The following is a 15,578-nucleotide window of genomic DNA, read 5'->3' as shown; positions in this document are numbered from 1 at the left end:
ACGGGACGGGACGAGACGGGACGAGACGGGACGTGACGGGACGGGACGTGACGAGACGGGACGAGACGGGACGTGACGAGACGGGACGAGACGGGACGTGACGAAACGTGACGGGACGTGACGGGATGAGACGGGACGGGACGAGATGAGACGGGACGAGATGAGACGGGACGGGACGAGATGAGACGGGACGAGACGTGACGAAACGTGACGAAACGGGACGAGACGAAACGGGACGTGACGAGACGTGACGGGACGAGATGAGACGGGACGAGACGGGACGAGACGAGACGAGACGAGATGGGACGTGACGAAACATGACGTGACGAGACGGGACGAGATGAGACGGGACGAGATGAGACGGGACGGGACGAGATGAGACGGGACGAGACGGGACGAAACGTGACGAAACGGGACGAGACGAAACGGGACGTGACGGGACGTGACGAAACGTGACGGGACGTGACGGGACGGGACGAGATGAGACGGGACGAGATGAGACGGGACGGGACGAGATGAGACGGGACGAGACGTGACGAAACGTGACGAAACGGGACGAGACGAAACGGGACGTGACGAGACGGGACGTGACGTGACGAAACGTGACGGGACGTGACGGGACGAGATGAGACGGGACGAGACGGGACGAGACGAGACGGGACGAGACGGGACGTGACGAAACATGACGTGACGAGACGGGACGAGATGAGACGGGACGAGATGAGACGGGACGGGACGAGATGAGACGGGACGAGACGTGACGAAACGGGACGAGACGAAACGGGACGTGACGGGACGTGACGTGACGAAACGTGACGTGACGTGACGGGACGAGATGAGACGGGACGAGACGGGACGAGACGAGACGAAACATGACGTGACGGGACGAGATGAGACGGGACGTGACGGGACGTGACGAAACGTGACGAGACGGGACGGGACGAGACGGGACGTGACGAGACGTGACGTGACGAAACGTGACGGGACGTGACGGGACGAGATGAGACGTGACGAGACGGGACGAGATGAGACGGGACGTGACGGGACGGGACGTGACGAAACGTGACGAGACGGGACGGGACGAGACGGGACGGGACGAGACGGGACGAGACGGCCAGAGCTGAGGACTACTGGAAACGAATGAGGATTTTAAAAATGATTTGAAGTGAATTAAAATAGTTCAAACGTCTGAATAAAACATCTGAAGTTTATTCATCATCACAGGGAATTTCACCCTTGAACCACCAGAGCCTCTGGGGTCAAACCCGTCCTGAGGACAGGGCAGGGCAGGACAGGGCAGGGCAGGACCTGGAGCTCGGCCTGGTCAGGACCACCGAGCTGGGGGACTGACTTTTGACAGGTCCAAAAAAAGTTAAAATATATCCATGAAATCAATGAAAACCTCAGAAAACTGTGAAAGCAAAAGTTCTAATATAATAACCATATTTCTGACCAATATCTCAGGTCAATGACACGCTGTGTTTCCATCATAATTCTGCCTCAATATTCCACACAAAGATTTCATCTGTTCTTCTGCTCCTCTTCCTCCTTCTCTTGTTCTTCATCTCCTTTGGACGATCATTCCATTCCTCTCAGACGCAGACGTTCATGTGCAGGAGCTGGAGCACCGGGGTTAGCTTCTGTTAGCTTCTGTTAGCTTCTGTTAGCTTCTGTTAGCTTCTGTTAGCTTCTGTTAGCTTCTGTTAGCATCGCTACACCAGCAGATCCTGCCAAGAGCGGGAGAAACACAGAAAATACATGGAACGATTCAATGTTACAATGTGCGTGACATGAAGACAATAATAAACATGTTTGTGGAGCAGTCACGGCATAAAGCCACTCCCCCCTGCACATGCCACTCCCCCCTGCACATGCCACTCCCCCCTGCACATGCCACTCCTGCACATGCCACTCCCCCGTGCTCATGCCACTCCCCCGTGCTCATGCCACTCCCCCGTGCTCATGCCACTCCCCCGTGCTCATGCCACTCCCCCGTGCTCATGCCACTCCCCCGTGCACATGCCACTCCCCCGTGCACATGCCACTCCCCCGTGCTCATGCCACTCCCCCCTGCTCATGCCACTCCCCCCTGCTCATGCCACTCCCCCCTGCACATGCCACTCCCCCCTGCACATGCCACTCCCCCGTGCTCATGCCACTCCCCCGTGCTCATGCCACTCCCCCGTGCTCATGCCACTCCCCCGTGCTCATGCCACTCCCCCGTGCTCATGCCACTCCCCCGTGCACATGCCACTCCCCCGTGCTCATGCCACTCCCCCGTGCACATGCCACTCCCCCGTGCACATGCCACTCCCCCGTGCACATGCCACTCCCCCGTGCTCATGCCACTCCCCCGTGCACATGCCACTCCCCCGTGCACATGCCACTCCCCCGTGCACATGCCACTCCCCCGTGCTCATGCCACTCCCCCGTGCACATGCCACTCCCCCGAGCACATGCCACTCCCCCGTGCTCATGCCACTCCCCCGTGCGGACTGATACAACACACACGTGCGTTTGTTTATTGGCCGTGGCCGGAGAGCCGCGGCACGGTCAAATGGCCGCGCAGTTTCAGGGACCGCGGCATTTCCCTTATAGCCCGTTATAGCCTCATGGCTAACCCCAACCTTAACCTTAACCTGGCGCGGTCTAAAACGGCGCTAAAACGCGGTCAAATAGCGGCGCAGTTTCCGGAGCCCCGCGGCGCGCGGCCGGAACAAAAATAACATGGCTTTTTCTGCCGCGCGCCGCGGCTCTGCAGACACTCCCTTGTTTATTAGCGCGTGGATCACATCGCATCTCTCATCTCCCGTAGATTTCCGTCTCTTCTGAGTCAGCTCCAACTGTCTTTCTCCGTCTTCATTTTGTCCCGTCACTGAGGGAACTATATTATGATAGATCCATGCGCTTAGACACGCGGAAACGTGGGGACGAGCCTGACGCGGCTGCAGGTGAGCGACAGGTGCGTTTTATGATTGATACGTGGCAGGACAAATGGGTCGTCCACGCCACGAGGAAATATGATGAAAAAAAATTGCTGAAAAAAATCGTCCATTCCACCTTTAAATATGAAGAATTCCTCCGTCCTTCATCCTCACAGAGCTGTCAATCAAAGCTCTGTCCTGGCACAAGTGCACTGTCCCCCGCCTCACCCTGACCCTTCAGCTCTGTGAGGGCAGAGGAGGGTGTGACCTCCTGACCCTTCAGCTCTGTGAGGGCAGAGGAGGGTGTGACCTCCTGACCCTTCAGCTCTGTGAGGGCAGAGGAGGGTGTGACCTCCTGACCCTTCAGCCTCGTGTGGTCAGTGACCTCATCACACACGTGTCATGTATGAAATACCTGATCTGAGTTTTCATTGTAGCGCGCTTTCCCCGTCTCCAAGTAGTTTGTGTCCACATCGTCCACATCGTCCACTCCCTCGATCTGATTTGCTTCTACGTTGTCCCTCATCTCAGAGTATCTGTGCACCAGGAACCTGCCACAGACCAGAGTCACAGACGAGTCACAGACGAGTCACAGACGAGCCACAGACGAGCCACAGACGAGCCACAGACGAGTCACAGAAGAACCACAGACGAGCCACAGACGAGTCACAGACGAGCCACAGACGAGTCACAGAAGAACCACAGACGAGCCACAGACGAGTCACAGACGAGCCACAGACGAGTCACAGACGAGCCACAGACGAGCCACAGACGAGTCACAGAAGAACCACAGACGAGCCACAGACGAGTCACAGACGAGCCACAGACGAGCCACAGACGAGCCACAGACGAACCACAGACGAGCCACAGACGAGCCACAGACGAGCCACAGACGAGTCACAGACGAGCCACAGACGAGTCACAGACGAACCACAGACGAGCCACAGACGAGCCACAGACGAGTCACAGACGAGCCACAGACGAGCCACAGACGAGCCACAGACGAGTCACAGACGAACCACAGACGAGCCACAGACGAGTCACAGAAGAACCACAGACGGGCCACAGACGAGTCAGACAAGCCACAGACGAGTCACAGACGAACCACAGACGAGTCACAGATGAGCCACAGACGAGCCACAGACGAGTCAGACAAGCCACAGACGAGTCACAGACGAACCACAGACGAGTCACAGATGAGCCACAGACGGGCCACAGACGAGTCAGACAAGCCACAGACGAGTCACAGACGAGCCACAGACGGGCCACACCAGAGTCACAGACACAGGACACAGCTGAGGACAGTCGCTCACCGTCCTCCACAAATGTACTTTTTGACGAGCCAAACTCCAGCGACGGCGCTGGACAGAAGGATCGCTATGACAACCAGGACGATGAGGGCAGTGCTGGTGGAGTTGGAGACCGGCTGTGCACAGAAGACATGAAGAAGACATGAAGAAGACATGAAGAAGACATGAAGAAGACATGAAGAAGACATGAAGAAGACATGAAGAAGACATGAAGAAGACATGAAGAAGACATGAAGAAGACATGAAGAAGACATGAAGAAGGTCAGTCTCATTCAGAGCGTTCTGGGTCATGATGTATTTATTATGACGCGTCGCTTTCATTTTCTCATCTTGACTTCACCCGTTTGAGAACTTTCAGAGCTGCTCCGTGTGGTCAGCCAACGTCCAGTTCTGTGACCACAACAACCACATGTGAGGCTTACAAAGATCCTTTAGTGGACACAGTGTGTTTGTTTGCTCGGGAGAACACATCCTGCAAATTCACAGCGTGTTTCTTGAATTGTCAATAAGATCTGACCGTGGCACTGGGCGTTTGGGCGTCGCTGAGGCACTTCCTCCTCAGGTCAGTCTCCTTCCTGACCGGCTGGAACCCTCCAACACAACGATCCCCAGGAATCTTCCGGTAGCTTCAAAGTACATTTAGAAAAGTACACAAATATGACTATAGGAGGTTTCGGGGGAGAGTTAAGACCCTTGGAGATGAATTGAGGCACAAAAGAGGTAAAGGTCAGATGTAATAAAAGAGGTAAAGGTCAGATGTAATAAAAGAGGTAAAGGTCAGATGTAATAAAAGAGGTAAAGGTCAGATGTAATAAAAGAGGTAAAGGTCAGATGTAATAAAAGAGGTAAAGGTCAGATGTAATAAAAGAGGTAAAGGTCAGATGTAATAAAAGAGGTAAAGGTCAGATGTAATAAAAGAGGTAAAGGTCAGATGTAATAACGGTCAGATGTAATAAAGGGCCCTCTCCTGCTGTGATGCCACCGGCTCGCACGCTTCATTAAAGTGGCATTAGCCTCTTGGAGCCCATTTGATTTCTCTTGGTACATTTCTTTGTTCCTACTCCAGACAATAGATTATGATGATTAAAAGAAAGAGTTGAGACATTCAGCAAACTGTGGAGGCGGAGCCACAAGTGTGATTACTATAGCCATAAAATAAAAGATGGAACAATAGTGAGGTTTATACTTTTTGTAATATAATAAGATTTGCTGCTGGGTTGAATAAGTAACTTAAAAATGACCTTTTTAATACTGGACATCTGACATTTTGTTTCATATTACTGCATCTGACCTTTATCTGACCTTTATCTGACCTTTATCTGACCTGCATCTGACCTGCATCTGACCTGCGTCTGTACTGCGTCTGTACTGCATCTGTACTGCGTCTGTACTGCGTATGTACTGCGTCTGTACTGCATTTGTACTGCATTTGTACTGCATTTGTACTGCGTCTGTACTGCGTCTGTACTGCGTCTGTACTGCGTCTGTACTGCATTTGTACTGCATTTGTACTGCGTCTGTACTGCATCTGTACTGCGTCTGTACTGCGTATGTACTGCGTATGTACTGCGTCTGTACTGCATTTGTACTGCATTTGTACTGCATTTGTACTGCGTCTGTACTGCGTCTGTACTGCGTCTGTACTGCGTCTGTACTGCATTTGTACTGCATTTGTACTGCGTCTGTACTGCATCTGTACTGCGTCTGTACTGCGTCTGTACTGCATTTGTACTGCATTTGTACTGCGTCTGTACTGCATCTGTACTGCGTCTGTACTGCGTCTGTACTGCATTTGTACTGCATTTGTACTGCGTCTGTACTGCGTCTGTACTGCGTCTGTACTGCGTCTGTACTGCGCCTGTACTGCGCCTGTACTGCATCTGTACTGCATCTGTACTGCGTCTGTACTGCATCTGTACTGCATCTGTACTGCGTCTGTACTGCATCTGTACTGCATCTGTACTGCGTCTGTACTGCGTCTGTACTGCGTCTGTACTGCATTTGTACTGCGTCTGTACTGCGTCTGTACTGCGTCTGTACTGCGCCTGTACTGCGTCTGTACTGCGTCTGTACTGCATCTGTACTGCATCTGTACTGCGTCTGTACTGCGTATGTACTGCGTCTGTACTGCGTTTGTACTGCGTCTGTACTGCATCTGTACTGCGTCTGTACTGCGTCTGTACTGCATTTGTACTGCATTTGTACTGCGTCTGTACTGCATCTGTACTGCGTCTGTACTGCGTCTGTACTGCATTTGTACTGCATTTGTACTGCGTCTGTACTGCGTCTGTACTGCGTCTGTACTGCGCCTGTACTGCGTCTGTACTGCGTCTGTACTGCATCTGTACTGCATCTGTACTGCGTCTGTACTGCATCTGTACTGCATCTGTACTGCATCTGTACTGCATCTGTACTGCGCCTGTACTGCATCTGTACTGCATCTGTACTGCATCTGTACTGCATCTGTACTGCGTCTGTACTGCGTCTGTACTGCATCTGTACTGCATCTGTACTGCATCTGTACTGCGCCTGTACTGCATCTGTACTGCATCTGTACTGCATCTGTACTGCATCTGTACTGCGTCTGTACTGCGTCTGTACTGCATCTGTACTGCATCTGTACTGCATATTACGTGGAATAAGAACTTAAACTATCACTGATCGCAGATGTTTGAACAGATGGAGCTCAATGGAGATGTATGAATATTGGTTACCATGGTGATCCTGAGCCTCTGTGGGCCCAGGACCCTCTGTGGGCCCAGGACCCTCTGTGAGCCCAGGACCCTCTGTGGGCCCAGGACCCTCTGTGAGCCCAGGACCCTCTGTGGGCCCAGGACCCTCTGTGGGCCCAGGACCCTCTGTGAGCCCAGGACCCTCTGTGGGCCCAGGACCCTCTGTGGGCCCAGGACCCTCTGTGGGCCCAGGACCCTCCTCTGTGAGCCCAGGACCCTCTGTGGGCCCAGGACCCTCTGTGGGCCCAGGACCCTCCTCTGTGAGCCCAGGACCCTCTGTGGGCCCAGGACCCTCTGTGGGCCAAGGACCCTCTGTGGGCCCAGGACCCTCTGTGGGCCCAGGACCCTCCTCTGTGAGCCCAGGACCCTCTGTGAGCCCAGGACCCTCTGTGGGCCCAGGACCCTCTGTGAGCCCAGGACCCTCTGTGGGCCCAGGACCCTCTGTGGGCCCAGGACCCTCTGTGAGCCCAGGACCCTCTGGGCCCAGGACCCTCCTCTGGGCGCCCAGGACCCTCTGTGAGCCCAGGACCCTCTGTGGGCCCAGGACCCTCTGTGGGCCCAGGACCCTCCTCTGTGAGCCCAGGACCCTCTGTGGGCCCAGGACCCTCTGTGGGCCCAGGACCCTCCTCTGTGAGCCCAGGACCCTCTGTGGGCCCAGGACCCTCTGTGGGCCCAGGACCCTCTGTGGGCCCAGGACCCTCCTCTGTGAGCCCAGGACCCTCTGTGGGCCCAGGACCCTCTGTGGGCCCAGGACCCTCTGTGAGCCCAGGACCCTCTGTGGGCCCAGGACCCTCCTCTGTGAGCCCAGGACCCTCTGTGGGCCCAGGACCCTCTGTGAGCCCAGGACCCTCTGTGGGCCCAGGACCCTCTGTGGGCCCAGGACCCTCTGTGAGCCCAGGACCCTCTGGGCCCAGGACCCTCCTCTGGGCGCCCAGGACCCTCTGTGAGCCCAGGACCCTCTGTGGGCCCAGGACCCTCTGTGGGCGTGGTTGTGTGGAGGACCCTCTGTGGGCGTGGCTGTGTGGAGGACCCTCTGTGGGCGTGGCTGTGTGGAGGAGGGGGTGTGGCTCACCCGCTGCTCTGGAGCTGCTCGGTGCTGCCGTTCAGACAGAAGTGCAGCGCTCGTCCCTTCAGCTCCTCCTGCTCCTCACACTCAGAGCTGTTCTCCGGACGGTAAAAACCAAAGTCACTGAGGAAAAGAACGTGAACGGACTTTAAAAACAAGACGAGTCATTGTGATCGAGACGGACACACCCAAAGTACAAATAATGTATAATAAACACACTACAGGCAAAATGTCATTGTTTTCATCTTTTTATGGTCCGTCTGCTCCTTTCATCTGGAAACCCAGAAAACGGTAAAATCTGCGTGAGACATAATGTGTGAGACATAATGTGTGAGACATAATGTATGAGACATAAATGTGAGACATAAATGTATGAGACATAATGTGTGAGACATAATGTGTGAGACATAATGTGTGAGACATAATGTGTGAGACATAATGTGTGAGACATAATGTGTGAGACATAAATGTGAGACATAAATGTGAGACATAATGTATGAGACATAATGTGTGAGACATAATGTGTGAGACATAAATGTATGAGACATAATGTGTGAGACATAATGTGTGAGACATAATGTGTGAGACATAATGTGTGAGACATCATGTGTGAGACATAAATGTGAGACATAAATGTGAGACATAATGTGTGAGACATAATGTGTGAGACATAATGTATGAGACTTAAGTGTGAGACTTAAGTGTGAGACATAAATGTGAGACATAATGTGTGAGACATAAATGTGAGACATAATGTGAGACATAATGTGTGAGACATAAATGTGTGAGACATAAATGTGTGAGACATAAATGTGTGAGACATAATGTGTGAGACATAATGTGTGAGACATAAATGTGAGACATAAATGTGAGACATAAATGTGAGACATAATGTGAGACATAATGTGTGAGACATAATGTGAGACATAATGTGAGACATAATGTGTGAGACATAATGTGTGAGACATAATGTGTGAGACATAATGTGTGAGACATAATGTGTGAGACATAATGTGTGAGACATAAATGTGTGAGACATAAATTTTCCTGATTTATTTCAGTTTTAACTCAAATGAGGAAAAATCTGAATTTTTACACATTTTCAGTCAAAAACGATCCAAAATCTTTATTTCTTTCATTTATGGAAAAATCTTCGAATTAATGTTGCTTCATATATATACATATATATATATATACATATATATACATATATATACATATATATATATATATATACATATATATATATATGTATATATATATATGTATGTATGTATGTATATATATATATATGTATATATATATATATATATATATATATATATATATATACATATATATATATATACATATATATATACATATATATACATATATATACATATATATATATATATATATATATATACATATATACGTATATATATACATACATACATACATACATATATATATATACATATACATACTGCATATGTCCCCTGACCGTGGCCCCTGTGCTGCACATGTCCCCTGACCGTGGCCCCTGTGCTGCACATACCAGTGATAGTCGTCGGCGGTGCAGAGACACGGGGCCACATCAGTCTCACTCTTGAAGTCTTTGCCTTTATAACAAACAGCTCCTTTCCTCAGACGAAGGAACGTCTCCATAAACCCTAGAACACATCCGTCTGAGGGGCCCAAGGGGCCCGAGGCCGAGGGGCCCAAGTGAGAGAGCCACTGCACAAAGTCCTCCTCTGCACCTGCACAGACAGAAGAGGCTCGTGTTTCAAATGTAACGTCATGTTGTTCAGAGCCACAGCAGAATCTGTGTTAGAGCAATAATGGAATGAATTAAGAAGTCATTTTTTGTTTAAGTATAAATAAGTATTAAATTAATGTAATTACAATCTGAATCCTTAGTATAAATTCCTAATTTTCTAATTATGAACAAAGTCTAATCCTTAAGTTAAATGTATAATTTATGTCATGCTTCAGTCTGGAGCGGGAGAGGGCGGGGCCAGAGCGGGAGAGGGCGGGGCCAGAGAAGAGGGCCAAACTTCATTGGTCAAATGGAACAGGTGAGACGGGTCGAGATGGAAGTCAGAGGGCGACCAACACGTCTCTGACCGACACGGTCTTTGAGCGCGCACATCCCGCACATGGCAGAACATGGCAGCGTCTTTTGATTGTGCAGAAAAGAAAAGAAATAAACGCATCACAGACGACGAGTTTTTGTTCGTGAGGATTTTGTGAGACACTCCTGACCCGGGACACTCCTGACCCGGGACACTCCTGACCCGGGACACTCCTGACCCGAGACACTCCTGACCCGGGACACTCCTGACCCGAGACACTCCTGACCCGGGACACTCCTGACCCGGGACACTCCTGACCCGGGACACTCCTGACCCGAGACACTCCTGACCCGGGACACTCCTGACCCGGGACACTCCTGACCCGGGACACTCCTGACCCGGGACACTCCTGACCCGAGACACTCCTGACCCGGGACACTCCTGACCCGGGACACTCCTGACCCGGGACACTCCTGACCCGGGACACTCCTGACCCGAGACACTCCTGACCCGGGACACTCCTGACCCGGGACACTCCTGACCCGAGACACTCCTGACCCGGGACACTCCTGACCCGAGACACTCCTGACCCGGGACACTCCTGACCCGAGACACTCCTGACCCGGGACACTCCTGACCCGGGACACTCCTGACCCGGGACACTCCTGACCCGGGACACTCCTGACCCGAGACACTCCTGACCCGGGACACTCCTGACCCGAGACACTCCTGACCCGGACACTCCTGACCCGGGACACTCCTGACCCGAGACACTCCTGACCCGGAACACTCCTGACCCGGGACACTCCTGACCCGAGACACTCCTGACCCGGGACACTCCTGACCCGGGACACTCCTGACCCGGGACACTCCTGACCCGGGACACTCCTGACCCGGGACACTCCTGACCGGAGGCTTTGATGTTTGATCCATTGATCCGTTTCCGTGACTTCCTGCTCCGTTTCCGTTACTTCCTGCTCCGCCTCCGTGACTTCCTGCTCCGCCTCCGTGACTTCCTGCTCCGCCTCCGTGACTTCCTGCTCCGTTTCCGTGACTTCCTGCTCCGTTTCCGTTTCCGTGACTTCCTGCTCCGTTTCCGTTTCCGTGACTTCCTGCTCCGTTTCCGTGACTTCCTGCTCCGTTTCCGTGACTTCCTGCTCCGTTTCCGTTTCCGTGACTTCCTGCTCCGTTTCCGTTTCCGTGACTTCCTGCTCCGTTTCCGTTACTTCCTGCTCCGCCTCCGTGACTTCCTGCTCCGCCTCCGTGACTTCCTGCTCCGCCTCCGTGACTTCCTGCTCCGCCTCCGTGACTTCCTGCTCCGCCTCCGTTACTTCCTGCTCCGCCTCCGCTAATGTTTTTAGAACTGATTCTTGGACAGAGATTATTACGACTGGGACAAAATATCTAAATGTTTACTTGACTCTTTACTTCGTATATGGTTTATATCGTGGACTGTGACATGTTTTGCAATTTGAATATAAAGTATATAATTTCGAGCAAAAATGAATTGTAAAAAATGAGTTGATTACAAGTGAAAATGAAAAAGAAGTTGTAAACTTATATAAAAGGTAAAAGGTGATGTTTTTGCACTTTTGAGATTTATTTGACCAGACGTTTCATATTTGTTCAATAATTGAAGATCTGTTTTAACATATTTCTGTTGAATTGACATAATATTGTTGTTATGGGAATAAAAAACAATATTAATGCATATATATATATATATATATATATATATATATATATATATATATATATATATATATATATATATATATATATATATATATAAAATTATCAATATCGCCCATAGCTCATTTCACAAAGTAATTGGCAGAATTATCATTTGGTTGCTTATTTTGTGAAAGGAAAGATGTTCAAATGGACAAATGATGAAGTGATTATTAAAACAAAAATAAAAGCCGGCCTTTTCTGTGTAAAAGAGTTCTACATGGTGAACTATAATGCATTTCTGTGTAAAAGAGTTCTACATGGTGAACTATAATGCATTTCTGTGTAAAAGAGTTCTACATGGTGAACTATAATGCATTTCTGTGTAAAAGAGTTCTACATGGTGAACTATAATGCATTTCTGTGTAAAAGAGTTCTACATGGTGAACTATAATGCATTTCTGTGTAAAAGAGTTCTACATGGTGAACTATAATGCATTTCTGTGTAAAAGAGCGTGTGGTGACGTCATGACTCACAGTCTCGGTGGAGGACCTTCTGCAGGTCGATGGTGATGACGACCCAGCGGCTGTAGTCGCTCCTGTAGCCCCAAAGACTCAGGTTCATGGACCTGGAGCCGGGCTCAGAGTCCAGACCGCTGAAGTGAAAGGGCTCCGACGTGAAGTTATACGAGCGCCAACACTGACCCTCATCCACGGAGTACCTGAGAGGAGGAACAACACTAGAACCTGAGAGGAGGAGCAACACTAGAACCTGAGAGGAGGAGCAACACTAGAACCTGAGAGGAGGAGCAACACTAGAACCTGAGAGGAGGAGCAACACTAGAACCTGAGAGGAGCAACACTAGAACCTGAGAGGAGGAGCAACACTAGAACCTGAGAGGAGCAACACTAGAACCTGAGAGGAGGAGCAACACTAGAACCTGAGAGGAGGAGCAACACTAGAACCTGAGAGGAGCAACACTAGAACCTGAGAGGAGGAGCAACACTAGAACCTGAGAGGAGGAGCAACACTAGAACCTGAGAGGAGGAGCAACACTAGAACCTGAGAGGAGCAACACTAGAACCTGAGAGGAGGAGCAACACTAGAACCTGAGAGGAGGAGCAACACTAGAACCTGAGAGGAGGAGCAACACTAGAACCTGAGAGGAGGAGCAACACTAGAACCTGAGAGGAGGAGCAACACTAGAACCTGAGAGGAGGAGCAACACTAGAACCTGAGAGGAGGAGCAACACTAGAACCTGAGAGGAGGAGCAACACTAGAACCTGAGAGGAGGAGCAACACTAGAACCTGAGAGGAGGAGCAACACTAGAACCTGAGAGGAGCAACACTAGAACCTGAGAGGAGGAGCAACACTAGAACCTTCTCTTTTGCTTTATTCCTACAGTTACACCAGGTATGTGGTTCACAAAAACATATATATATATATATATATATATATATATATATATATATATATATATATATATATATATATATATATATATATATATATATATATATATATATATATATATATATATATATATATATATATATATATATATATATATATATATATATATATATATATATATATATATATAATAAAAGCAGTGACACAAACATCACATTATGACAAAACATTTAGTCCAAAGTTGATCAAATATGTTTTCAAATGAAGTCTGAAAGTCATTTTTACATTTGTCTCACGTCTGTTCCTCTCATGGACGATCGTTGGTGTGGTTTGTGTTATATTATTATATATATATTATAAACCTTATTCGGATTCTTTCTGCTGTCAAAAGTTCATTCCAAATGTATTCTGTATGTGATGTGTCCATGAGGAGTCTGAAGTACAGTCTGCAGTGCCTCGTTATCATAGCATTTTAACAAGGCTGTGATTGGTTGAATTCACCCGTCACTCACATGAGCATGACAGAGGAGTGGGTGGAGCTCTCATCATCGTGTCAAATGAATGCTGAACACTAGATAAATGCATCACTTGAAGACTCGTCTTAACAATAAAGTTAATGTTCACGTCCTCCAAAGTGGACGTTTTTCCTGTGCATTTGACCCATATTTCAACACCGCCGGGGCAAGTGTCAGACACAGCAAGAACATGCAAACTTCATAGAAAAGGCCACATCCAGCCATGGCACTTGAAGCACTCACTTGATGAGGTGGACGGGTGAGTTGGTGTGTTCCACTGCCACGATGAGGCCTCCAGAGTCCAGGATGGCGTAATGATGAGGTCCTTTCAGGGCCAGAAACCAGGAGTATCCTCCATCATCAGAGACGTAAACGTCAGGAGTCAAGACGGACTCTCCTTCTCCAATAGTTCCTACAAAGAAAGAGTCGGCAAAAGAACTGACAATAGTGATTTTGAATCGATACAAAACTAGAATCAAAAGCAGATTTTCAAGTGGCCAAACAGAAACAAACCCTTTTCCTGAACAGTTTTGGAATGGAATTATCTAAGAACACAAGGAAACATCAATTATTTTGAGTCAAATATTTCATTCTATTCTGTTTTTTACCATCATTGTGGTATTGGAGTCGCCCTTCCTTAGTATCAAAATCAATCGTGACAAAACTAATACAAATTATTAGGGCTGCAACGATTATTCGAGTTAATCGAATAATTCGATTACAAAAAAGCTTTGATTATTATTTTATTGCTTCGATGCGTCGTTTAATTTACATATTTTATTAAAAACAGGTGAATCTGTGGCGCGCGGAACGACTTATGGCGCTTTTGTTTCCCACGGAGCTTCTTCCTGAAGCAAAACAGAGAGAGCGGCGTGTTTTAAACTCATGAGTGCGACACATGGATCTATTACAGGTGCGACACATGGATCTATTACAGGTGCGACACATGGATCTATTACAGGTGCGACACATGGATCTATTACAGGTGCGACACATGGATCTATTACAGGTGCGACACATGGATCTATTACAGGTGCGACACATGGATCTATTACAGGTGCGACACATGGATCTATTACAGGTGCGACACATGGATCTATTACAGGTGCGACACATGGATCTATTACAGGTGCGACACATGGATCTATTACAGGTGCGACACATGGATCTATTACAGGTGCGACACATGGATCTATTACAGGTGCGACACATGGATCTATTACAGGTGCGATACATGGATCTATTACAGGTGCGACACATGGATCTATTACAGGTGCGACACATGGATCTATTACAGGTGCGACACATGGATCTATTACAGGTGCGACACATGGATCTATTACAGGTGCGACACATGGATCTATTACAGGTGCGACACATGGATCTATTACAGGTGCGACACATGGATCTATTACAGGTGCGACACATGGATCTATTACAGGTGCGACACATGGATCTATTACAGGTGCGACACATGGATCTGATACAGGTGCGACACATGGATCTATTACAGGTGCGACACATGGATATATTACAGGTGCGACACATGGATCTATTACAGGTGCGACACATGGATCTATTACAGGTGCGACACATGGATCTATTACAGATGCGACACATGGATCTATTACAGGTGCGACACATGGATCTATTACAGATGCGACACATGGATCTATTACAGGTGCGACACATGGATCTATTACAGGTGCGACACATGGATCTATTACAGGTGCGACACATGGATCTATTACAGGTGCGACACATGGATCTATTACAGGTGCGACACATGGATCTATTACAGGTGCGACACATGGATCTATTACAGGTGCGACACATGGATCTATTACAGGTGCGACACATGGATCTATTACAGATGCGACACATGGA

The 15,578-nt window shown here is 49.0% G+C and overlaps 1 protein-coding gene across 1 annotated transcript in view; it reads right to left on the bottom strand.

Annotated features, from left to right (window-relative positions):
* Positions 1-1,037: 1,037 nt before the first annotated feature.
* LOC140375599 (sortilin-like) overlaps positions 1,038-15,578 on the bottom strand; it is a 29,757-nt gene continuing 15,216 nt past the window's right edge. The window contains exons 8-15 of the mRNA XM_072461876.1: positions 13,935-14,103; positions 12,298-12,482; positions 9,573-9,774; positions 8,039-8,155; positions 4,752-4,860; positions 4,238-4,350; positions 3,340-3,475; positions 1,038-1,727 (exon numbers count right to left, since the gene is read on the bottom strand). Of these exons, the coding sequence (XP_072317977.1) occupies positions 1,713-1,727; positions 3,340-3,475; positions 4,238-4,350; positions 4,752-4,860; positions 8,039-8,155; positions 9,573-9,774; positions 12,298-12,482; positions 13,935-14,103 (1,046 nt within the window). The 3' untranslated portion in view covers positions 1,038-1,712. The remainder of the gene's footprint in view (positions 1,728-3,339; positions 3,476-4,237; positions 4,351-4,751; positions 4,861-8,038; positions 8,156-9,572; positions 9,775-12,297; positions 12,483-13,934; positions 14,104-15,578) is intronic.

Source organism: Eucyclogobius newberryi, unplaced genomic scaffold (assembly GCF_026437365.1).
Source record: "Eucyclogobius newberryi isolate DKJ021-1_F unplaced genomic scaffold, fEucNew1.0.hap1 SCAF_33, whole genome shotgun sequence".
NCBI lineage: Eukaryota > Metazoa > Chordata > Actinopteri > Gobiiformes > Gobiidae > Eucyclogobius > Eucyclogobius newberryi.
The sequence above is the reverse complement of the archived record's forward strand: the minus strand, read 5'-3'. Positions and strand labels throughout refer to the sequence as shown.